The sequence below is a fragment of the Diabrotica undecimpunctata genome, chromosome 9 (genome assembly GCF_040954645.1).
Source record: "Diabrotica undecimpunctata isolate CICGRU chromosome 9, icDiaUnde3, whole genome shotgun sequence".
In the NCBI taxonomy this organism is placed as follows: Eukaryota; Metazoa; Arthropoda; class Insecta; order Coleoptera; family Chrysomelidae; genus Diabrotica; species Diabrotica undecimpunctata.
This window is the reverse complement of record NC_092811.1, coordinates 130,795,072-130,822,653: the sequence shown is the minus strand read 5'-3', so window position 1 is coordinate 130,822,653 and position 27,582 is coordinate 130,795,072. Positions and strand designations below refer to the sequence as shown.

The 27,582-nt window shown below is 32.8% G+C and overlaps 2 protein-coding genes across 2 annotated transcripts in view; one reads left to right on the top strand and one right to left on the bottom strand.

Annotated features, from left to right (window-relative positions):
• The window catches only part of Cds (CDP-diacylglycerol synthase), a 37,967-nt gene extending 23,013 nt beyond the window's left edge, over nucleotides 1–14,954 (bottom strand). The window contains exon 1 of the mRNA XM_072545290.1: nucleotides 14,563–14,954. Coding sequence (XP_072401391.1) covers nucleotides 14,563–14,607 — 45 coding nt within the window. The 5' untranslated portion in view covers nucleotides 14,608–14,954. The remainder of the gene's footprint in view (nucleotides 1–14,562) is intronic.
• An 817-nt stretch (nucleotides 14,955–15,771) lies between these two features.
• LOC140451466 (E3 ubiquitin-protein ligase MARCHF8) overlaps nucleotides 15,772–27,582 on the top strand; it is an 85,141-nt gene continuing 73,330 nt past the window's right edge. The window contains exon 1 of the mRNA XM_072545289.1: nucleotides 15,772–16,316. Coding sequence (XP_072401390.1) covers nucleotides 16,005–16,316 — 312 coding nt within the window. The 5' untranslated portion in view covers nucleotides 15,772–16,004. The remainder of the gene's footprint in view (nucleotides 16,317–27,582) is intronic.

The following is a 27,582-nucleotide window of genomic DNA, read 5'->3' as shown; positions in this document are numbered from 1 at the left end:
TTAAAAGCTTTTCATGTTGAACTCTGTCAAAATCTTTTTTAAAGTCTATGAAGCAAGCATATATGTCCTGATTCATATCCAGACATCGTTGTGTCAGAACATTGACTCCGAATAATGCTTCTCTAGTTCCTAGACCCTTTCTAAAACCCATCTGTGAATCACTTTCTCGTTTACTAGAAAATTTAAAAAAATTAGAGGGAATCTCGAAAAATTAAAGGGAGACACGATAAAAATGGAAAAAGTCACAAAAAATTGGAAAGAGTCAGAAAAAAAGTGGAGTGAGTCAGAAAAAATTGAGTGGAGTAGCTGTAAATGGCACATGATTGGATCCCCAACGCACGGCGACGGGCAAAATCATTAGTGTTAAATAAACTATGTAGGGTTCTTACCATTTTGTTTTTTTTTTTTAATGTAAAATTATTATTTTTTTAATGCTTATAAACTTTCTGGGAAGGTGTTGGGTTTGGGGAAGGGGGCTAAATTACTCTCGCACCCGGGTGACAGATACCCAAGAAACGGCCCTGTATGCAATATCTTTTACTTTTTTTGTCGGATTATTAGTATTCCGCCAATAATTATGATGCTACCAAATGATATTGATACTAAGAGCAAAACATTCTAAATTTCGTCGCTTCGAAATGGATTTTTTTGTAGTTCCGTGGACATATTTGTTAGCCGCTGCTTGTATATTGTTATGAAAGTTTCAAACCGATAAATATTTCGTAAATTTATTTTGAAGTGAAGACACGCACTTTCCAGTATAAATAAAACAAATTAATTTGACGTTTGCTGCTATTACTACGACGATGAGAAAGTAAATAAAGACTAATCAGATACAAACTTTTATGTACCAATTTATGATGTTTTCGTGAGTTTTAAATGGTATATTTGATACGGTTATGGAATTGACGAGTCATCTCTTACATCCGCTGACGTATGAATACACACCTTATTTGATATCCGAAGAACTACGTAAATTTAGTATTAACCTACTGAATGTGTTAACGAGTACGTAGTGCATACATAATATAATTATATCAATTATGTACATTATATACTATATAATAATACGTGGACAATGTTAATTTTTATCCAACATGCACGCGATTTTGACGTCATAATTAAATCTTTGCGACATTTAAAATCTTATTTTTTTATCATCTGTGTTTCTAAATGTATTATTTATAATTAGCAATTAAATAATTAATTTATATATTTAACCGTTTACTTTAATTTAAATAACGAAAATGAGTCATTTTGATTAATTCGTGACTTCGAACAAGCTTACGGTAGTGAGCTAGAGATAATACTATTACCGACAAACCTATGAGAAATAAACGTTTGGAAAAATAATACTGTCTCTTCTTAAACCAGATAAATCCCGCACATCTCCAGAATTGTGAAACAACCAGTGATTCCCAAAGTGGTCTATATCGACACCCAGGGGTCGATGAAAACCTGCACGTGGTCTACGTGGGCGAAAAAAACTTGGGGGTTTTTTCAACGGGGATCAATAGTAAGAAATTTCAAGCATCAATCATTGTCGTACAAGCAAACGCCTTTGTGCCTCTTATGCAACGAAGTTTTTAGCAATAACGCTATGAAGCCATCTAAGTTGAAAGATCATCTGAGAATAAAATAGATATATGACCCTGATAAAACATATATATATATATATTTGAAATATTTTCAAACACTTAAAGAGAAGCTTCAGAAGAGACCCACGTTGGACAAAATCGACGTCACAAAGAAACGGTGAATTTTACAAGTCATTGAAGTGGTTTTAAAAACTGTTCTACACAAACGTACTTCTGATATCATTAAAATAATTTCTTTAAGTAACAACACACAACATCCGGTGTAATTTTTTTTGAGCCGTACTTTATAAGCTCAGGTGAGGCATCTCACCTGAGCTTATAAATGACATCTACATTTAAGAAACGAGATAGAAAAAGATTCGAAAACTACAGATGAATAGGCGTAATATCATCAATAGGAAGATTATATGGGATGATACTGCGAGAAAAGATAGAGCAAGCGATAAAAGGCAAAATCGGGGAGGATCAGGCAGGCTTCACGGCAGGAAGATCATGCATAGACCACATATACACACTGGAACAACTGTTGGAAATGAAAAAAGCAAAAAATACAGATATACATTTGGCATTTGTAGACCTGAGAAAGGCGTATGACCCTGTACCAAGGTCAGAACTATGGGAGGCAATGTACACATTAGAAATACAGACGCAACTCATAGAAGCTATAAAAGCTCTGTATAAAGAAAATAAAGTGTTTATTAAAATGGAAACAAGAATCATAGGAGACTTCACCACAACAAAAGGGCTCCTGCAGGGTTGTTCCACACCTCCAACACTATTCAAAATATACACTAGAGAAAGCCTTGACTACATGGAAAAGAAAATGCGAAGGCATGGGAGTACCGGTACGAAACGAATACATATATACGTTAAGCTTTGCAGACGATCAAGTAGTTATTACACAAGACCAAGAAGACCTTAGTTACATGATGAAGAAACTACAAGAAGAATATACAAAGCTGGCCTAGATATTAACCTGGCAAAAACAGAGTACCTATCTACAAGTGAAGAAGACATAGAAGATCTACAGATTGACGACAACGTAACAATCAAAGGAAAGGATAAATTCAAATACTTGGGGTTTGTAATCGCGAAAAAGGCGACAACAGAGGAAGAAATTAAGCAAAGATTAGGACAAACAGGAACAGAAATCCGACAACTTAACTCAGTATGGTGAGATAGACACCTAAATATGAAGACAAAACACAGATTTATAAAACATTAGTGCGAAGTATTATGACATATGGGGCTAAAAATTGGATTATAAACAAGAAAAACAGCAGTAAGATAGTAACAACAGAGATGGAATGCCTGCGAAGATGCTGCAGAATAACAAGAATGGATGGAAGTAATGGCGAAATAAAGCAAAGAACATCAATAGAAACAGACATACTAACATATATAGAACAAAAAAGACTAAAGTGGTATGGATATGTAAGAAGAACTAGCGACAGCAGATGGATAAAGAGAATAACCGAATGGAGCCCCATACGAAGGAGGAAAAGAGGACGACCCCTCCTAAGATCATGGATGAACGAAGTAGACGACGCCATGAGTAAGAGAGGCCTAAACGATGGAGAATGGGAAAACAGAGAGAGATGGCAACGGTTGAGCGAGGGAAGGTAGTGAAAACTGTAGAATCCCTGAATATATATACAGGTTAAAGATGTATTGATGAAAGTTATGATGTTGAAAGCTTGTGTAATTATTTTCAAATGACCATTTCTCTATACAGCTGGACGACTCAATGTTACCTAGTAATGAAGCATTATTATTGACATATGATCGTTTTCTGCACTACGTCATCGAGACAACATTTAGTTGCTAAAAATTTGAATTTAAGTTTGCATGAATCTATCCCTTTTTTCATTGATGCAGTAAACCGAATCCAAAACAATGCGTTGAATACGCGATTGAATGGAGATAACTTCCACCAATTACTTCTTTACACTAATGTACGCTGGATGTCGAAAGACCTGGACAGTACCTGGCCAAATTATTAGGCCAAGCTTTAAAAATTTGCATTTTTTTAAATTAATAATTTTTAACAACAGGAATGTTATTTTTTTGGCATAGCAACATTTAATATAGTATGGTAACATTATTGTACTATTTTAACGTTCACAACACCGCCCTAACCGACATTTCTAGACAGAATTGCGTCCTGTCAACTAGAGTGCATTTTATAACCTCAAATATTGTCTGTGAACATTTGAATTCTAAACGGAACATATACAGTGAAGTTATTGGTATAATTAAGGGTATTACACATTTTTAGATGGCGAAAAACGCTGATCTGTCACCAAAACGAGTAGGCCAGGTATTTGGACTCCTAAAAGCTGGACAAATGTCTCAAAATGAAATAGCAGCAATGGTAGGAGCATCAAGAAGTTCTGTAAGGAATATAAAACAGAAAATTGCATCTGGAGTCAGTTTGGATTCAAAGCGTAAGGGTCACAGCGGAAGACATCGTGTGACTACTCAAAATAAGAGATATTTGCCTAGTAAACAGAAAGAAACCATTGTGAATGCTTACCCGGGAGATAAGAGATGAAGGAATTTGTGTTTCAGAAAGAACAGTTCGTCGGAGACTTGTCGAAAACAAACTGGTACCTAGGACACCAGCTCGAAAACCAAAGCTTACTCCGGTTATGATAAAGAAACGTTTCGAATGGACACAAAAATAAAAAAACTGCACAGTGGAAGACTGGAAAAAGGTATATTTGTGTTGTTTTGCTTAAAAAAAACATCAGAATTTTTAAAAATTTTGTTGATTTCAGGTGCTTCTCGGACGAATTTTTTTTTCAAGTTTTGACAGAAAAAACGAACTTTGTTCGGAGATGCCCCAACGAGAAATACAAGCCCGACTGTATTGTGCCTACCATCAAACACCCACCGTCACTTATAGTCTGGTCTGTGGTATCCGGCAAAGGTACAGTCCGTCTCTACGTGGTGGAAAACACGATGAGACAAGACCAGTACCGGAAAGTACTCGAGACGAGACTTTTGCCACAGCTGCAGGAATGATTTCCTGGAGAAGCGGAACCCATATTTATGAACGAAGGTGCTCCTTGCCACTTGCCACAATGTTAAGAATATTTCAACTTATTTAAAACAAAAAAAAATTAAGTTCTTGACTGGCCTGGCAACTCGCCTAACACTATTGAGAATGGGTGGGAAGTACTGAAAAGGCAGATCGCGAAAAAACAACATTACTAATACAAGGGAGTTACTTGAAATGCTCATATATGAGTGGAATCATAATCCTCACCTCCAGGAAACTATTCAAGCCTGTATCGAGAGCATGCCTAGACGTGTTCAAGCTCTTTTAGCAGCCAAAGGCGGACATACAAAATATTAAATGTAATGTAATCTACTTTTTAAAAATTATACTTAATTATACAAAAAAGAACAAAACAGTAATTTTTTTCAAATATATTCATAATCATGAGAGAAATAACTTCATATAGTAAATTTTTCCTTGCTTGGCCTAATAATTTGGGCCGGTACTGTATGCCTGACAAAAATTTTTACACAATTTGAAACTGTTTTAAGGCGCGTACAGACTAGCACACGTATGCGGTGAGAAGCCACGCATATGCGTGCGTACTCAAACCATTCGCGCTCAGAGCATTCGTTGAAATTAGAAATCATCGCATCTGTTTGCGTGCTCAAGGCGCTCCATCCATTCGTGAAAAAATGTCTGAGGAGCTGCTTATGGTTAGTGCCGCGTTTGTGGTTATTAGTTCATTAAAAAAGAAAAAACAAAGGAAAAATAGGCGATGGTGGGCGACGCATTTATTTAAAAGTAGAACCCTACAAATAAAGTCCGATTTACTAGTAGATTTGGCGTTAGAACCTAATACTGGACAATTTCAAAATTTTACACGTATGTCAGTAGAAGACTGTGAACGCCTTTTAAATGATATAGGCCCTGTAATAAAGAAAAACGAGACAGTCTTAAGAAAAGCCATACCTGTTAAGGGACGTTTACTGATAACGTTAAGATTTCTGGCCACTGGGGATTCTTACACAAGTCTCCAGTATCTTTTCAAAGTTTCCAAACAATCTATTTCACAAAAAAATAGTACCCGAAGTATGCATGTTCTTTTTTTGTTTTTGAATAATGAAACTTATTTTTTGGATCCCATAATATAGGGTTTTCTTCATACAAATCTATTAATTGCAAACATTGTTCATTTGACCACTCCATTTTACACATAAATCAATAAAATGAATAAAACTCAATAAATCCATACTTGTCTTGCAAATGCAACAAATCCTCACGCTATTCGTCTAAACTCACGTCTAAACTCACGCTATCCGTCTAAACTGAGCGCTATCGCACACGTATGTTTCTTTGATGTGTGTGAAAAAACCGACACCACTCTGGCTCGCAGCATGTGTGCTCAAGTCATTCGCAAGAAGTAACGCATGCGGCGAGAGGTTACGAAATGTGGACGGCCACCGTGGACGGTGGCCGTCCACATTTGCACACGTATGTGTATTCGTGGCTGCTCACCGTATGCGTTTGTAGGTCTGTACGCGCCTTTAGAGTTTCTCGATACCAAAGATAAAAATTTGAAAGAAAATTTATTAAAAAAAAAACAGACATCCAAAAATTCATTTTTGTATCATCCAAATTACTCTTAATTAGAAATTTTCCGATATTTTGAACCAATTAAGAAAAAAAAGGTAAGAGGGTTAAAAAAAATGTTCTATTATGCATTTTCAAATCGAGTATACGAGGTCTGGCTATTAAATAACAAGACTGCGCGCGCAGAAGGCGTCCTAGAGGGGAAGAGTGGGAAACGAATGCATCATTGAATAGCTGGAAGTGTCTACTCTTTCAGTACAAAAACACGTTTTTGTCGCTGTCGTAATATTTTTTCTGTAGAGGTTAGAAAAGAACGTGTTTTTTTCTCGTGCCGATAACAATGTGTGACGAAAAACATGAGCAACGGATTAATGTGAAATTTCTCGTTAAATTAAAAAAACTCCGACTAGAGGCATTCCAGTGCTCGAACACCCGCCGTACTCGCCTGATTTAGCACCCTGTGACTTTTTCCTGTTTCCGAAGATCAAGTCTGCCTTAAGGTCGTGGCATATTATCGTGCACGTTGCGTTTCCAGTACACAGCGTTTAGTTTCCGAAAAATATAATTTAAATGGTTTTAAATATGAATAACGCACACTGTCCGGGACATAGGTCGTAACCGGTTGGTAAGGATAATGTGCATTAGATGTCCGTCGTTCTCCCCTTGTTGTTTATTTAGGAACTTGTTTGATTTTGATATAGAGTATTTAAAAAAATAATTTTCGAGGCTATTTTGTCATTTATGCATGTGTTTTTATTGCTTTGTGACAATTAATCACGGAAGTGATAAACAAGTAGGACTTTTGTACTCTTCTTTTTAAAAATACTTTTTGGTTTGATATGTATGTCTTCGTTAAATGTAGTATTTTGTTTTTTAACTGAAGGTGAAATTAAATTTAAAACATATTTAAACTGAATCCTATTCATTCTAAAATAATTGTTAAACTTATTAATTATTATTAAATTCCTATTAAAAACAGCCTCGAAAATTATTTTTTTTTAAATACTCTGTATCAAAATCAAACAAAGACCTAAATAAACAACAAGGGGAAAACGACAGGTATCTAATTAACATTATCCTTACAAACCGGTTACGACTCGTTACGCAGCCGTCGGCATCAGTAAAATATTGTGTTCGAATATACTGAACAAGTGTCTGAAACGCAATGTTCTGGACAGTGTGCGTTGGTCATATTTAAAACCATTTAAATTATATTTTTCGGAAACGATATGTGCTGGAAACGCAACTTGCATGATAATATGCCACGACCTTTAAAATGAATCCGGTTCGAGTCGATGGAAGAGGTGAAGTGAAAAACGGCGGAGCTCTTAAAAGCTCTAACAAAAGAAAACTTCCAGCATTGCTTTGACCGATGCAAAAAAACGAATCGAACGATGTGTGGCGAGAGAAGGGGAATATATTGAAGGAGAGCATTCGATTGTACAATAATTTTTAAAATAAAACTCTTTTTCATAAGCAGTCTCGTTACTTAATACCCAGACCTCGTAGTTTAATTTTATTTATAAACTTTTACGGCAATTATGTTATGCTTGTAGAGCACATATAAATATATATTATATAATCCTTTATTTACATAAAATATGCAACTAGGTGGTTCGAAATAATTCAAACGATAAAACAATAGTTTCGCCGAACAAAACATTGCCAATGAATAATATCAATAATATCGGGAAATGGGGAAATGTCGCTCGACTGGAAAACATGTATGCATGCATGTTATAGTTGCGCTATACATATATTTATGAGGCAACAACAGGATTTTGTTACTGAACCCGGTTATATATCTACAAATATTTCAATTAAAATTTGTTTTACAAAACTATAAAAAATTTACAGTATAGTAAAAGCTTGGTTTTAATATACACTCAGGTGCAAAAAAATCGATCCATGGGTATTACTTGCTAAAAAAAGAAAACGTTTGAAGATATTAGTTTTAAATCAGGTATATATGTAAAAGTATATGTTAGATTAAAATAATTTTTACAGATAACCAAAAAAAAACATTTATTTATAGAGACATACGCCAAAACTCAAAAATACAATAATATTCAAAACTTTCTGAAGTTAAGAAAAACATTGATAATAAATCAATATCTAGTGTTTCCCCCTCGGGCCCTTACAACAGCCTGTACACGTCTAGGTATTGAGGTAATTAACCTCTGGATATCAAATTGATATAATTGGTCCCATATTTCTTGAAGAGCCGCTGTAAGTTCAGCCAAATTGTTAAGACGGGGTACTCGTGCTCGAAGACGTCTTCCCATCATATCCCATAGATGTTCTATGGGATTGAGATCGGGTCTGCAAGCTGGCCAGTTCGTACGGACAATTCCCACCTCCTCTACATATTGGTTGACGATTCTAGCACGGTGAGGACGCGCGTTGTCGTCCATAAAAATAAAATTAGGTCCAATGAAAGGAGCAAAAGGTACCACATGCTGATCTAAAATACTTGTTATGTCTCTTGCAATAACTAAATCAGTATGGACTTCTGAACTGATACCAGCCCAAACCATAACGGAGCCCCCCCCCCCCCGACTTATTCTTTCCGCAATATTACATTGAAAATATCGCTCTCCGTGTCTTCTCCAAACCCTTTCTCGGCCGTCTGGTGGACCTTAGACAAAATCTGGACTCATCTGAGAACAATACATTGCTCCAATCTGCATCACTTCAGTTTTCATGTTCTCTTGCAAAAGCAAGGCGAGCTCTGCGATGTTCTATTGATAGTGTTGGAGATAGGGCTGGCCTTCTGGATAATAAATTACCTTCTACAAGTCGTCGACGAACTGTCCATCTGCTTACATCCACATTTCTCACTTCGCTCAGACGATTTGCCAGTTCAACTGAAGTTAGATGACGATTTCTCAAACATGATGAGAACAGAAATCGATCATCTCTTTCGGATGTTACCCTTCTACGACCTGATCCTGGTCTTCTTGAGAAGTTACCGGTGTCGCTAAAACGCCGAACTGCTCTTTGAACCGAAGATCGACTAACACCCAATATTTCAGCTGCATAATATTGGCTACGACCATCTTGAACTAAACTCACCGCCCTTGCAGCATCTGTCCGAGTTAGAGACATTTAGGAAGGATAATTAAATAAAAATATAACACGTTTTGAAAATAAAATCACTACACTAGTATGGTTGTTGAATTAAAAACAACATTCAATAAATATCTACTTGCTTCAGACCCTTTTTGACTAAAACCTGAAATACCAATTTGTTTTAAGAAATATAAAAAGCAATATTAAAAATATTATTGTATTTCTCGTATACGAGGGTACACCTAAATTTACATACGTAATTTAATGTCTCTAAAATTATACAACTTCAAATAAATAAGAAATAACGAATGGATCGATTTTTTTTGCACCTGAGTGTATTAGAAAGTGTAATTAAATAAATAGTTTTTACACGTTTATGTTTGACATATTCAAAAAGTGCACTTTTTAGATGCAAGCAATCTTTGCTTGATTTTGCAAATAACATATTTACGTGGAAGTTATTATTTTTGTTGTCTTCTTTACATGCCATCTCCGCGACGGGGGTTGGTTATCATCATTACTATTGTGGTCTTAGATGCTGCCGCTCTGAATAGTTCAAATGATGTGCATCCGTACCATTCCCTCAAGTTACGCAACCATGAGATTCCTCTCCTTCCTACACTTCTCTTGCCCTGGATTTTCCCTTGTATAATTAACTGAAGTACGTTGTATCTTTCATTATGCATAACATGCCCCAGGTAGTGCAGCTTTCGTGTCTTGATGGTTTCCAATACTTCCATTCTTTTGTTGACTCTTCTCATGACTTCGTTGTTTGTTACATGCTCGGTCCATGATATCTTCAGGATTCTTCTATACACCCACAGTTCAAATGCTTCCAACTTTTTAGTAGTCGACGCGATAAGTGTCCATGCTTCTCTCCCGTAAAGCAGAGTCGAGAAAATATAACACGTATATTTCGTCGTCGAAGAGCTCTTCCATGTATTCTTTCCATCGTTTTAGCTTTTCGTCAGTCGTTATCATAGTATTTCCATTTTTATTTAAAAGAGTTGTGTTGTGGTTTCTTTTATGCAGCCCTGCCATTTCTTTAACCTTTTTACGTAGGTTGAATACTCTGAAGATCTTCTATCTCTTTACATTTTTCCTCACAGTAAGTTTGTTTTGCCTCTCTTATCATTTTTCTGATTTCATTGTTAATGATTTTGTAATTGTGACTGTCTTTGTTTATATTTGTCTATATTTTCTGTTGGAGTTTGTTTTTTATATCAGCTTCTTTCAGTTTTCTAACATCTAATTTTGGAGTTCTTTGGGGTTTTCTAATACGTTTAAGCTTATTTTTGTTGTAGTTCTTCAGTATTTACTGATATATATATATATATATATATATATATATATATATATATATATATATATATATATATATATATATATATATATTGTTACGACACTTCTGTAAGATTTATTCCATATAGAAAAAGTCGCTTGGCGATCTAAAATGTTCTAGATGTTATCGAAATATCCCGAAATGTCTCGTAAGGTCTGGAACTTCAGAAAATGTGTATAAACAGGAAATTGACAGTTCAAGTAGTAGTATTCATTAAGTTTTAGTACTACAGGATTGTAATATTGTTTGCTTTTTTCGATAAAAGTGATTTTAAAGAAATGTAACAATATTCTTACTTAATTTTTTTTGCCGTTAAAAATGAATTGTTTTCTTTCTCTCCTAGAAGCGGCAAAAGCTGTAAGGTATCTAAATTACCAGTGCGATATCATAGCAATTTTAATTTGGGTAACGTTTATTTTTGCAAATATTATACTTAAAATTAATAATTCCCTTTCAATAATTCAAGAAAAACCATGTTACATTGACCTCAATAAAACCTTAATCAATTTAATGCATGTGGGAGGTTAATAAAGGGAATACATATCGCTAATGGCTTGGCATCAGCACAATATACTTTATGGAATATTATTATATCAATAAAGCAAGAAAGTACTTAATGGAAATTGGTAAAATGGTTAGTCAAAAAGAATATTACTGGAAAAATGCAACGTGTACTTCTCATTTTTTATGTTAAATGTTTAATAATGAGGTGTAGTATGCTCTAGATGTTATAGGTATATCATACAGTTATCTGTGTTTATAGGCCTTAGGCTCGAAATGTTTGTTACTGGTGTTTCATATACAACAGCAACAGACATTATAGAATCGCGATGGTTGCTACAATCTCCTACAAACTGAGTTTCTTCACCTCTTCTTCTTTTTAAAGTGTCATCTCCGTTAAGATGGTTAGCAATCATCGTGATTACTCTAACTTTCTAAGAATCTGTCGTAAAGAGTAGTTTTGAAATGAGTCAATGATGATTTTCATACAAGCTATTCATCTTCTTCTCATACTGGTTTTGCTTTCCAATTTGCTTTGTATTATGAGCCACAATATGCTGCATGTGCTTGTACACATTAGATATCTTTATATATCTCATACTTATATCTTTATTTATCTTAACACAACGTTAACATTCATGATGTGATCCATCAACGAAATTTTGTTGTTGTTTTTTTATTCTCTTTCACTTCTTTATACTACACAAGTGGTTCAAATTGTTTTTAATGTACGAGTATTATTTAATTATTGTTTTCTATTTATAATATTTTTATTTATTTACATTGAATATTAATTTGTTTTATTGTATAATCCACTTCTGCAATAATTATGTGATATATTTGATTTAAAATGAATTCAGGAATTTTTTTTGTAATTTGGGAACAATGTCAACTTAGATCTCTGATGTAAATAATAAAGTGCATCAGGATTTATACTGTACTAACTGTATGTGTACTTCCTTACTCCTTTGTTCTCCTGATCTACTTAGTGTTTTATTAAATATTGTTATTCTTACTAATTTCCATTGTTTTTTATGTTGAGGGAGAGTTCATATTCTTCACATCAGAAAGAAATAATCCAAGACCACAGCATGTAAACTGCATACATGTACATATTATTCGCAAAACTAGAAAAAACTATCAAGGAAGTATAAAAAAATTTACAGAAAACTTTCAACACATTTAAGTATCTCTCTTTTTTTCTTCTAGTGTCCTTCCTTCAAAAGAATGGCTTTTTTTAATACATACAGAGATCATGAGACCATTTTTGGTAAATTAAACTTGCAAAATTATAACTAAATCTGTTAAATAGTTTATTAGTTATGTTAAAACTGTATCCTAGATATCATCATCATCATTGACTCAACATCCCTTTCTCAACGACCCTTTTCAGTCATGGCATGTTGAAGAATTCTACTCCATTCTTATCTTTTTTGTGCTTTTTTGTCCAATTTTTTATTTTTAATGGTGTATCATTTTCTATTTGTTTGATGTATCTCAGTTTCAGTTGTATTTTGCTTTCTTAAATTCTTTCCACATGTCCGATCCAATTCATCTGTCCTACTATATTGAATAATATGTTTAAACAATTTTCCTTGATGGAGTTATACTTCTAGATGATATTATAAATGTGTAGTCAATATTGAAACTTTGGAAATATTTTGAAGATAAAGACAAAAAATGAAGTACCTATTTGTTAATCAAAAATCATTGTTAAAAATTTAATAAGAAACTAGAAGATTTTCATGCCAATAAACAATTAGAACAACTTTATTTATGATACTTGGTTGTAAAAAATTGTTCTTAAAAGCTGAATAAAAAATGCATATTTAAAAAAACTCAAACAACAAATAGGGGCCAAGATAGAAATTTTTTTAATAAACATGTATTACAGAATTCCAAGATTTATGTAGTAATTATTATTAAAATAATAAAGTATATCGATTTGTATGGCTTTTGTCAATTTTTGATGCATATTAAGGTTACCTCAGTTGTTATGTTAACATGGAAAGCATCCCAGAGGAAGAAATTAGGATTCTAAGATAATAATTAGAAAAAATCTTTCCCACCACTTCACTATACAAAGTATCTTTCCTATACAGAGTTATTTCTTCATGCACATTGCATAATTTACTTACATATTTGTCAATACAATTGATTACGAATGTAATCAAGAAAAATAATAAAGTTATTCTAATTGTTTAATAGCACCAACTACCTCAAAATTCAAGTTTTAGAAATCCATTTCACTTGAAACTGACCTAGAAGCACTTCCGAGCCAATAACAATATTTTCTCTTTGGAATAAACATTTAACATAACCCATAAACAATTACATCAATCTTAATGACATTTTGCACACTTAAATTTACTGATAATGGCCTCATGATCACTATATTATACTTCATTTATGGCCATTATTGAAGTGTTTTTACAAAAAATTTCAAAATAGATGATTTTTTGTGTATATCTTGGAAACTTAAAAGGATATAGGTCCATCATCTACATAATCCCCTGTACTGTGGGTTTTAAGTATATCTTGTTTAAAAATTATATTTGTTTTGGGGGTCTTTAAAAATATATTGGTTAATAATGAAGACAAAAAATAACCTTCGCTACATTTGGCCACATGAGACAATTGGTCACAAATTTTTATGTTTCCTTAAGGTTGTATCAGATCACATTTCTCAGATTTTCAGATTTTTATGATTATTTACCCAGTCTTTTAGTCCTTTCTTTTTTTCTTAATTGTTGAGATGATATGAAATTTAAAATGACTGAATAATTTATCAATATCTTTATCTTTGTCATACTATAAATAAAATCTATTGTGTAAATAGCTTATAAATGTACCTTTACATACTCATCTAAAACAAGCAAATTCTAGTTACCTTGTAGGTATTAGTATCTGATAATAGTATCCATTTATCACATAAAAGTACATCTTGCCCCACTTTACCTAATTCTTTCTAGAAATTCAAAAATACTCATAGCAAAATGTTTTCATATCAAAAACTAGTTTACAAAAATTGTCTTGCCTTTAAATCTACTCTTTTATAAGGCACATTGACTATGACACACAAAGAAAATATTATTTATATATTGTCCACTCAAATTTAATAAGACAAACTTGATTTTTGTGACAGTACCTGTACATTGAAACCTATATTTACTGGATTTTAAGTAAATAAGTATGATAGTACACACAATTCTGTTTTGCACCTTATATTCTAGTCTAAATTACTATTTTTAATTTAATTGATATGGTCCTAATATTTATATCACTGGTCAAATTTTAGCAAATTAAACTGCCATTTTTATTTGATAAGACAATATTAATCAAATAATTTTAGTTGTTTTCAACAGAAATAATCACGGTAATGTTGTAATTTAATTAATAAGTACAAACTCTAATTACTTAAACATTTTATAAATTATTAAAATAATACTTACAGCATCTTCGCCTCCAATGTTACGTTTTCTTAGTTCTTCCGACATCGTTTAGGTAAATTAATGAGTTACCTTAGCAAATAAAATGCTTATTTCATCCAGGTCCTTTATTTACGCACAAACAATGCTTGATTTGTAAATCTAATTTAGTAAATTGTGTTTATATACAAAATCAATAACACAATTCAGGCTGGAAACTTTACGCCATCTATGAAGTTTCACAATCACAGAGTTTATAGTTTTAAAACTGGAATTTTAAATTAATTATTGATCGGTACCTAGACAAGACTTTGTAAATTCTAGTAATTATATTCGCGGAAATTATAACTTTAGAAGAGATAAACTTCTGTAAGTTATTTTTTAAAATGACCGGACTGACACTGCTTTCTGTCACAGTGACATTGACGTATAATTGACAAATTTGTCAAAAAGGGTGAATACGTGTGAATACTTTATTTTAATTTTGACTTTCGTAGTTCCTTCAGTTAACGGGGGGATAATATTTACTGTCCTATATAAATCAGCTACCTTAGTTTATTATTAGTAACAGAGTGTCTAATGAAAATAATAAAAGCTGCACATTAAAAAAAAAAACTAATAAATGAACACACTTTTCCTAGTGTTAGGCAACCATTATTGACTGGTGGTGACTTATTATTTTTGACTTATTATCTTTTTGGCTCCTAAAAAAAGGACATTTTATATTAACGTACCAATAAAATATAACATAAAAATTTAAAATGTAAGGATATGTCTATTTTTGATACGTATATATTGATTTAATAATAATAATTGCTATATTGAGTAATTTTTTGACATTTTTGTAAGAATGCAAATATAAATGAAAGAATTTAACAAAAGTTATATACTAAGAAATCTTGTATACAGAGAAATAATAATATTAATAAATTAAACAAGAATGTAAAAAAAGTAGAGGAATATGCAAAATCTATATTTTTCCAAAAAAAGTGCGTTTATGAATTGTTATGTTGGTTGCATAACATAAGGATAGAATTGTAGAAGTTTTATGTAGTGAAGTCTGTTTTCTTCATGTGTTTTTAAATAAATAAACATTTTTTTCATAATAATGAAATGTTGATAGTCAAATGTCTTGAATTACATATGTAGCGTGATGGATTGATTAATAATAAATTAAATTGATCTGAAATTCCGTATCCAACCAAATTGCAGCTTAACTGTTGTCGTCTGTCAATTTAAATGTCAACAATTGTGGGGGTATTGTCACAAAAGACAGTACTCAAAAACAAATGTTATAGTCGCGAATTGCTTCATTACTTTAATTGTTTAGTACTTATCGTGATATAAAAATGTATTTTGTACTTAATATTACCGCGTGCGAAGTGACACTTTAAAATTATTTCCTTCATCCGAATTGAAAGTGAATATCTACTCATACAACATTTGATCATTCTAATCTAACAAAAATGCCTCAACAGTTCATTAAAGTGAAGGAAAATCCTGGAACGATACCAAAAGCGGAGTTTAACAATCCTGTAAAGAGTCAAGACTGGGATTCAAATTCGAATCTGTCCAATTCCGTGGGGGATATTTGCAGAATATGCCATTGTGAGGCAGATGCAGATAATCCTCTTTTGTCTCCCTGTTACTGTTCAGGAAGTTTGAAATATGTGCATCAGACCTGCCTGCGACAATGGTTGGCTGCTTCGGATACACGTTCTTGTGAGTTGTGCAAGTTCAATTTCATCCTACATACCAAAATCAAACCTTTTTCTGAGGTAAGTCTTTCATGTTTGCGCCTTTTGCTTTCTCCCGTTTATTTGATTTTTATTGAGCATATTCTTTAATATATTAAGTTATTTGCTTGTTTTATTAGTATAATTATAAGGTACAATATACCTTAAGCACCTACTTGTTGATTCCTAATCTTGTCATTAGTTTCTTAATGATCTTGGTACATGTTTCTTATCTGGAAATGGTTTTTAATATTGTTAAACACCTTTTAGAAACTATGTTGATATTGAGTTTTACACAGAAAATGTGTGATTTTGGAAACAACAGAATTCTCAGCTTTTTGAGAAAAAAAAAGGACAATATTGATGTTAAGCACTTATTATTTAAAATTACTTCTTATTATAACTATAAACAATAGCACAGTATTATTACAATGATAATTATTGAATTAAAACATGAATTTTTTGTACATCAATCTCATATTATGTAAATACTCAGTGGTACCTGTTTTTATGCTTTTTTCTTTACTCTTATAATGAAATAATGTTATAATGAAATCTAGCTCTGAAAATTTGTATAAAAAGTTAACAAAAGCACAACTTATTACATATTTTATATATATTATTATGTATTTAGTTGTCAAGGGCAATGAAAATTTATTTAAAAAGTTGATCACAATATTAAAAACACATTTTTTGTGTTGTTTTATGATCTGAATAACAATTTCTTTTGTAAAAAGTTGTTGTTATTGTTTAGAGCATATTTAGGTAGAATTCAATGATTTGTTGTCTGTTCTGATTTTTTTCTGATATAGATAGATCCAATGAGGTGGCTTTTGGCCTATTCCACTGTGACCTTTTCAGATCTATTCTGGTTTTTTAATCCTAGATTACATTCTTCTAGTCTTGCTGATATTAAGAATTACTTCTTTCTGCAGAATATTTTTTGGCTCCTTACAGTCCTTACCTACATTGTTCAGTGTGTAATAGTAGTAGAATTATGTCTTCCATACTGTAAGATATTTTATGATGACATTTCTGCCATAAAATTCTGATTAAAAATGTAGACAATTATTCAAGTTTTGCATAATAAAATCCAAATTTGTCTGGCTCTCAGCCATTATTAATACTTATACCATCCTGTATATTAACATCCATAACATGATTGTTTTTTTATATATGCAGTTCCCTAATTCCCCTAATTAATTGTTTAACATTTTAATGCAGTTATAAGTTGTTCTATTGTCTAATTCCTAATAACATTTGTTTTTGTTTATGACCATGGACTATGTTTATTTTCATTGTTTGTTTTGTTAATTTTGGCTGACTAAAGGTGACTCTTTTGTATTAATCATTGTCTACTAATGTATTAGGTACTTACTGTTTCTTTCCTACTTCATAATAAAGATATTTTAAGTGATTTTAATTACTAAACCTACATAATTAATATCTTTAATGAAAATTAACCACAAATTGTGGTCAATTCTCAATAAAGATAATAACTATTATTAAAATGCCACAAGAAAATAGCTTCCCAACAATATTAAACCTATATCTACTAGAAATTTATGGATTTGTTCTTTAAAATGATCCCAAGTACCTGGCCTCACATAAAAGTTAAGCCAGAGACAATAGAAAAAGGTTTCCATAGCTTTAAATTACTTGGAACATAGATTATCTCAAAATACTGAGAATTTGTAAAGTTCTAATCTATTAATGATTTCTCTTGAAAAATATTTAGTTTTGTATACAAAACAAGTAAGTAAGGATTTTTGGTTTAGTTGGTGCAATTTTTTTAGTATGTGACTAAATATATTTTTAACAGAATTTATGCACAATTTCAAGTTTTTGAACAGAAATTCTTGCTATAAACAAAATTTTAGATCTTAATTTAAAAATAAATGTAGACAAAACTATTATTCTGCTAGTTAATATGAATTCTTTCTCTTTTTTCTCTATACAATAAATTATGTCTTTTCATTGGTAGATTTATGACTCTGTATCAGTGTCTTTTAATCTTACTGAATATGTGACTCCTTTTTTAGTAAAAAAACTGATGAACTCATAGAACCCAATATGAGTGGTGCATGGATGGGCATACTCAACTCTGGTTATCAATTTTTTAATGTATACCTCTATGTCCAATACTGAGTGGAATAAAATGCACATATTTCTTTACTGCCCTTGATTGGGATATCCTAGTATGTCTGATAAGAAAATAAACACATTGTTCTTATTTGAATAGTCCATCCATACTTATGTTACCTGTTAATATTTTTCTGGTATAAGGCCACTTTACATCAATAATTCCCAATATGTTCTTCTAAGTCAAATTTTCTTTAATTCCGCTGTGATATTTGTAAATGTCTAATTATTGTTTGGGGGATTTTTTTTTTAATACTTGTTTTGTGTTCAGTGGTTTCTAATTTTTGCTCACTGGAATTCTAGAGTGCGATTTGACCATCTACGGACTTTTTAAACAATGAGAGCAAGAAATTAGTACAAACCATTGGAAAAGTCGACAGTCAATTTGAATATTTCGTACAAACTAATAGTAAAATTTTTTGCGGGATTTTCCGATTTTTTTGGGAGATCAAAATTTCAGTTTTTATTATTTTATTGAGGTACCGGAATTAAAAAAAAATTAGGCTTCTGCCTGCCGTAGAAACCGAGATATTGCAAATTTTGTCAACGCGCTAAAATTTGAAGTTCCATTCTAAAAAAGTATCATCAGAGGGACAAACAAAACGAGTATGGAAACAACCATTCTTCCAAATTTTACTTAACTGCAACTACATATTGAACTGCTACTATTAACTGCCACAAAACTACTTATTTTCCATAAAAAGGGACAAAAAACGAGAAAACATTTCAAATTTGACGTAAAATTTCGACAAAAGCTGAAGTCAACTGCCCCTAAAAGCGACCTCAGCGAGAGTGAGCTAATTCTTAAAAATCATTCGCTTAACTTGGTATAAACAAAACACTTAGACGGGAACGGGAACGCAAAATTTCCTAAAAGCGGCTTCGATCAAAGAAAATACCAAAGAATATGCGTCTGTGAAATATAAACAAATTGTAAAATGGTTTATATCAACTCGGCGACGCAAAGAGGATTGAAAATACTTAACTTGCACGATAGGAAACAAAAATACATGGACATTATTCTTCGGTGTTTTAATACATATACGAGGGGATTTCAATATATACCAAGGAATTTAGAAATGCTACAATATTGTCATGTTAATTATTATTTGTCATAATATTGGCATATGCCATGTTTTTTCTGTGTCTACGTATTCGTTGGCCCTCACCTTTCCATCGATATCTTGCACGTTGTTGTACGTTGAGCCGTTTAGACGTTACAAGCTTAGTGTCCTTTTGGCGATACGCCGCCATCTTTGCTTTTTCTGTTAACGTATTCGTTACCCCCTCCCCTTTCCGACGATACCTCACACGTCGGGCGTAGGAAATTTCGACACTAAGCAGGTAGCGACTAAAATTTAATGGTAATTTTCGACACCAGCCCCAATTCCCGTTTTTATCTTACAGGTATATTCGACACCAAATAAATATAGCTGCGACATAAATAAAATACCATAATTAATTAATTTATTTATTTTAATAAAAGTAATGTGCATTTTATTTCTTTATAACTGTAATAATATCTAAATATAATACAACTAGTACCTAATTTTTGTACATTTTACCGTTAATATACTTGTATACAATGATTTATTTGCTATTATAGGAATGATAAGATACAGCTTTTATAAAATCTAACCTACGTATTTGTTGGGATCGTAGTTTATCCATCATTTTCTCCAAAAATGCCAATTTAGCCTTAACAGTAGTATCTTTGATTTTTGCTGGTATATGTAAACTATTTATTTTGACATAAGTGTCTACTTGAAATTCTTTTAACTTTTCAATAAAAATAAAAATAGAAGGATGTGTTGAATAAAAAGAAGAATTAAATCTCGAATGAAAGGATTCACAGGCATTTGTGGTCCTCGCAATAGACGGATTCTGATTAGACCATATGTGTGGTGGAAATAGAGCGCTATCGAAAATGTAATTTTCCAGTAAATAATCTGCATATATATCAAGTGTTGCGTTTATAGGTTTATATGACATTAAATCATAGAGAAAGCATTCTTCAACTTCTGCTGGATTTAAATAAGTTACACCAAACGTATGCCTTAACCATTTTCCAATTTCTGAATTTGTATCCTTATATTCTTGTACCAAACCCAAAGATTGAATTTTTTTAAACCAGTTTTGGTGTAGTGAAAACGGCATCCACTAATTTTTGCATTGGGCCACATATACAATAAAGCACAGTGAATTGCTTTTTCAAAGTCTACAAATATTTCAGTTGGCTCTAATGATAATTGAAATGTTTCAAAAATGTTAGACCTTAATAAAGAAAATAAATTTTTGTATGTCATTGACAATTTGTCCTTTAACAAACAGTATGCTAAAGGAACATAATGTCCATTTTCCAAGCCATGTATAGTAAATAATTGTAGAAAATATTTGGTACTGTATGAAAATGTACCATCCATATACAAAGTTTTTAATTTACACAACAAACGAATATTTGTCTCGCATAAAAATACAATTACATTTAATTCAGGATGATTTAAAAACAAAAAACTTTCATTGCGACAGGTTTTAGGAGAATAATTACTAACCGCGTTATGGACTTCTGATATGCTTCTTGGTAACGGACCTGGTAACAGTTTACGACGACAGTTGTAAATGTTCTTTCTTATGCTAGCTATGTCAAGAACCGTCAGCAAATTGGCATCACACTCAGCAACAGCAGTTCTTGTAATTTTGGCAGGCTTTTCCGATATCTCCTCTTGGGCTTTTCTTTTACATGCATTGGTTACCATCTTTACTTCAAGCTTTTTTGGATCGGCTTCATGATTATGTACCAAATCACTTCTTGTGATGGTGAGGTCCTCACAGCCTATTGTAAACACTTTTGCGGAACACTTAGTGTTTCTTTGGATGCAGCGCCAAAATATCTCGCCGCTTTTTAACACTTTCTGTTTCGAGAACGAATGATGCTCCACCACTAATAAATCTCGACCACGGGAACTTTTTATCAAATTCATTTTTTAAATATCCGTATACGTGCACAAGTCAACGTCAAACAAGAAATAAATTACAACTGAAATAATTTAGTCACAAGTACACAAGTGCCACGCCCCCCGCCGTGACAATAAATATTGGGAAAACCCGCTTGTCCTGCTTGGGTGCAAATGTCCATCGCCGCTAATTACCTACCTACCTGCTTTACGCCGCGGTGTCGAAATTTCCTATAATAAAATTTGACCCTTCGATTACCCCAGGTACAAAGACAATTTGGTGTCGAAAGTTCGCCCGCCGCACACGTCACGATCTGACGAGCCGTTGCGCCTCCACATCAAACGATACCGCTTTTTTCCACGGTCGGTAAAATTTTTCCACGCTCAGGTGGCCCATACTCTACTTTAAGGATTTATCATCATCTATCCCTGATATACTTTTAGAATCTTCAAAAACCTCATAACATTTTTTAGCTGGTTTTTTTTCTTTACTGACCTAAACAACCACTTTTTTATGTCAAAAAAACCTATATTTAATATATTTTATTTATTAAATACTTTTCAGTCATTTTTTATACTAAGTTTTTTTGTATACCACGACAAAAATAAATAAGCGAATACTCATGTCTAGTAAGCATGTTAATTAAGATAAACCGTGTTATCGTTTTGGTATATTGCTTGCAAATATTGTATTAACATAATTCTAATTTTTCAACAAGTTGTTCAAAAATAAAGCGTAGTTGAATTTTTATAGAACTATTTACGATATTGTTTGTACTAAAACTGGCTCGATTTGGTATTTATAAAAAAATTGTTTTGCACCGACTTATTTATTAATTATTATACACGCCAGTAAAACATTTTCTTTGGTGAATAATTTCTTTTCCGTATCAAAATTCATATAAAATTTATTTTTATTTGATTTCTATTTTTCTGTTTATATTATTATTTTAATTGATCAGTATTAATTGTGGAAATTATAAGAATCCGAGAGGTCTAGTTGCTGCCCATCTATGCATTATCGGCTATTAAAACTATGTCATCTGCGAATCTCAATTTACCCTTGTTGTTCCATTCTAGTTTCTTAAAAATGTCTTCTAGAGCAAGGGTAAATAGTTTGGGAGAGATGGTGTCTCCTTGTCTTACTCCCCGTTGTAGTCTTATGGGATTAGTTTTTGTGCTTTCGTCCAGCTTTATCTGCATGGTGGCATTTTCATATATGTTTTTAATTATGTTACTGTATCTTGAATCTATACGTGCATTTTCTAGAGATTCAAGCACTGCCCATAATTCGATGGAATCGAATGCTTTATGGAAATCGACGAATGCCATATGAATTGGAACATTATACTCGGTGCATTTTTCTATTAGTGTGCAAGTGGTCTATGGCATATGGTACTAAAATGTTTTCTGAATCCAGCCTGCTCGATAGGTTGATAGAAATTGAGCTTATGTGTTTGGCGGTTGGTTATGATTTTAGTTAGTAATTTATACAGATGTGATAGCATGTCGATAATTCTCGATGTTTGCTTTGTCTCCTTTCTTGAATAGTAGAATGACTTCGGAGTTGTACCATTCTTGAGGAATCTTTCCTTCATCAATTACTTACTATAATACATGTTCCATTTTTCTGCCACCAATTTTCAACATTTCAATTGTAATTTTATCCTCTCTTAGACATTTATTCGTTTTTAGTTGATTTAGGGCCATTCTTATTTCATAGTCGTTTATGTCCGGTATTTCTTCTGAGCCGGTGTTAATTATTGTTCGTTCAGTACGTCCTTGTTGTGGTTGTGTATTTACAGAGTATAATTTAGTGTAGAATTTTTCAATGGCCTCGCTTATTTCCTTTCTGTCTCGGACGGTGACGTTTTTCTCATTTTTTATTTCTACGATTTTTGTTATGCTGCTTGAATTTTTTGCTTTCAGTACTTTCATATTGCAGTTATTTTGTATTATATGCCACTGCTTTAGAGTCTTAAAATGTAGTAAATAGGTTGTTCTTGTTGTAATGAACAACTTTGTTTTTAGGACCAATAGGTCTTGTTTTTCTTCTCAGTTTCCTTCGCCTCTTCAATCAATAATACTTTTCAACAATGTTATTATCCTATATATTCTGAAAATGTATTTTACTTCACATTTTACGTATTGGACATCTTGCATTTATCCAATCTTCGAAGCTTTCGAGAATTACTCATTAAAATTTATACAAAAAGCACAATTTATATACCTACTTAAAACAAATGCGAAATTGACAAAAATTATGTAATCTTCGATATGTTTTTAAAAACCATATATCTTCTGTATATTGCTTAACGCTTTTACTAATCACCTTGATCAGTATAAATTAATATATCCATATATTATATTCTCCTATCTGCGAATTTTTCATAAGTGTATATTAGACCATTTTTAGAACCGCTTGACATAATAAAAAAATGAATTCACCAAAAATAAATACCTACGTGAGGATCGTATAACGGTACCATTTTCGTATACAAGGCCAAAGGCCTCGTGGCCTAGACTTTTTTAACTATATTGTACAGGGTTATTCAAGAAGAATGAATATTGTGTTATCTTTATTTTATATTGCGGGCAGATAATATGCACACACAAAAAGACTTGTATTCTGCTTATTAATTTAATTGATTTTGTTCTTTTCTCGTTGATTCAGTGTTATTGATGTAGTTATTGAAGAAATTGACGTTATACGGTACATCTGTCTTACTTCCTTGTTTGTTTTTATCCCCCTTGTGTATTTTTATTTTGCATTTATCAGTAATTCTCAAACGTTGTTGAATTGGTTAATAAACAAAGAAGAAAGGTAGAAGAAGGAATACTTTATAGTCAAGTAAAAACATGTTCTCTGTCACTGAGGCGTGTAATTCTTGCTTAAAGTCCTAAGACTTGCTCATTTGCATTTTATATTGTCAGTCAGACAGTTTTGAAATATTATCGGTTTCCCTAGAGTCCTGGATGCCCCTAAAATATTTCAGGTAGCCCTAAAAGTCCTTCAGACATTAAGAACGTTTTTATGAAGTACTAGACCGCCTTTAAGTATTCGCTGAGGTTATCTAAAGACTCATTAACCAGTCCACGAGGGTTTTGAAACATTTCAGGCTCCTTTTAACTATTTTCCATGTCTTCGAATCATTACAGGATGTTTTTGAAATATTTCAATCTGTTCTATTGACTTTCACAGTAAGATAAATATTTCTGGATAGTTTTGAAGCACTCTAAACTGTACTGAAATCTTCCAGACGTCGTTCAAACATTCTACCACCGTCGTGAAGCCTGCCAGCTTTTTTAAGTTCTCAGGGTGCTTCTCCAAGTTGTTCTAAAGCCATCTAAGGCTTCATAAAGTTTTTATGAAGTCTTCAAAAGACCTATTAAACAATCCAAAATAATCTGGAACATTCATATCTCCTCTGAAGTACTTTCTAAGCCTACAAAAAATCTAAGGAAGTTCTAAAATATTTTGATCTACTCTTTCAGAAGCCTTTGGCACATCTAGAGCATTTTTAAAACGACAGTCAGCGTTCAAGATTTCTCTGAAGTCCCCTAAAGACCCATTAAACAATCCACGGGGGTTTTGGAACATTCCAGTCTCCTTTAAATATTTTCCAGGTCTTCGAAACATTACAGGATAGTTCTGAAACATTTCAGTCTATCCTATTGACTTCCAAAACAACATAAAATATTTCAAAACAGTTTTAAATCACTCTAGACCGTGCAAAATACAGTGCGCAAGACGAAAAGGGAGGCCACAGGCAAAATTTGCTAGACGTGAGAACCTGGAGAAGATCGTCGTGGGACCGGCAAGGTTGGAGGCATAGTGTGGAGGAGGCCTAGACTCGATTTGAGATGTATCGCCCTTGGAGAGGGAGACCGTGCCAAATTCTTCCAGATATGGACATAGTCAAGTCAAGTCATACTCAGTAACAAGTCTTAGAAACATTCAGGATGTTTTTGAAATATTTTATTCTGTTCTATTGACTTCCAGTGTGAGATAAAATATTTCTGGGTAGTTTTGAAGCACTCTAGACTGTGCTGAAGTCCTCCAGACGTCGTTGAAACATTCCACCACAGTCCTGAAGCCTTAACGCTTTTTTAAATTTTCTGGGTGTTTCTTTAAGTTGTCAGGGGCTTCATAAAGTTTTTCTAATGTCTTCAAAAAACCAATTAAACAATACAGAATTATCCAGTAACATTCCAATCTACTCTGGAGTACTTTCTAAGCGTATGAATCATTGAAGAAAGTTCTAAAACATTTTGGCCTGCTCTATTGTCTTCCAGATTAACATAAAATATTTCAAGATAGTTCTGAAATACTCCACAGAGTTCTAACGTCGTCCTGAAAGGCCTTGGCACATTCTAAAACAGTCCTCTAACATTTAAGTTCCCCTAAAGTCATTCGGAGGATAGTGAAATATTCTAGGTTGCAGTAAAACCATCTAGAGCTTCAGAAAGTTTTTCTGAAACTACAGATAGCTTTCAATGTTTCTCGGAGGTCTTCTAAAGACCTATTAAACAATATACGGGGGTTTTGCAACATTTTAGGCTCCTCTAAGTATTTTCCAGGTCATCAGAGTAACATAAACTATTTCAGGACAATTTTAAAGCACTCTAGACTGTGCTGAAATCTTCCAGACGACATTGAAATATTCTACCACAGTCCTGAAGCCTTTGCGCTTTTTTAAGTTCTCTGGGTTCTTCTCCAAGCTGTGTAAAATTCGTCTAGAACTTCTTAAAATTTTTCTGAAGTCTTCAAAAGGCATATTACACAATCCTGAATAGTCATGGAACATTCCAAGTTCCTCTGAAGTACTTTCTTAGACTATGAAACATATATGAGGAAGTTCTAAAGTATTTCGGTTCACTTTATTGTCTTCAGAATAAAATAAAAGATTTCAAGATAGTTCTAAGATACTCTAGACCGTCCTAGCATCGTCCAGAAAAGTCTTGACACATTCTAAAATAGTCTTCAAACATTCCAAGTTCGCCTAAAGTTATCCGGAGGACACTGAAGTATTCTAGATCACCTAAAATTATCTACAGTTTTAGAAAGTATTTCTGAAACGGTGGACAGCTTTCTGTGAGGTCCTCGAAAGTTATTAATAGTCCACAATTGTCCACGTAGATTTCAATCTGCCCTGAACTACTTCCTAGACATTTAAAACTTTGCAGAGTATTCCTGCACTTTTTAAGTTCTGTGGGAGCTTCTACAAGTAGTCCAAAATTTGTCTAGAGCTTCATAAAGTTTTTCTCAAATCTTCAAAAGGCACATTAAACAACCACAATAGTTCTGAAACATTCCAAGCTCTTCTAAAGTACTTTTTAAGTCTATGAAACATATAACGAAGTTCTAAAACATTTCTGTCTGCCCTATTGCTTTCCAGATTAACATCGAATATATTAAGACAGTTCTGAAATACTCTAGACTTTCATCACGTCGTTCAGAATGACCTTGACACATTCTAAAATATTCCAAGTTTCCTTAAAATCATTCGAAGGTACTAAAATATTCAAGGTTGCACTAAAAACCATCTAGAGCTTCAGAAAGTTTTTCTGAAACGACAGACAGCTTAAAAGCCTTCTCTGAGACCTCCTAAGGAGCGACTAAACCTTCCACGAACGTTTTGGAATATTTCAGTATTTTCGAAAGTAAAATAAAATATTTCTGGGCCCCGTTTCAAGTACTCCAGACTGTACTGTGCTTTCAGACGTCGTTGAAAGATTCTACAACAGTCCTGAAGTTTTCCCGGTTTCTTTACAGTTCTTCGGGTGCCTTCTGAATAATTTAAGCTGCTCAAAAGTCATCTAGAGCTTAATAAAGTTTTTCTTAAGTCTTATGGGATCTATCAAGCAATCCAAAATAGTCCTGTAACATTTCAATCTCCTCTGGAGTACTTCCGAAACCTATGTACGATCTATGGAAGTTCTAAAATATGTCGGTCTCCCTATTGTCTTCTAGATTAACATAAAAAAATAATTTAAGACAGATCTGAAGTACTACAGACTGTCCTAATGTCGTTCAGAAGGCCTTGGCATATCCCTAAACAGTAGTGTAACATTCTAAGTTCCCCTAAAGTCATTCTAGATTGCACTAAAACCATCTAGAGCTTCAGAAAGTTTTTCTGAAATGACAGAAAGCGTTTAAGATTTCCTTGAAGTCTTCTAAAGACCCATTAAATAATCCTCGGGGGTTTTGA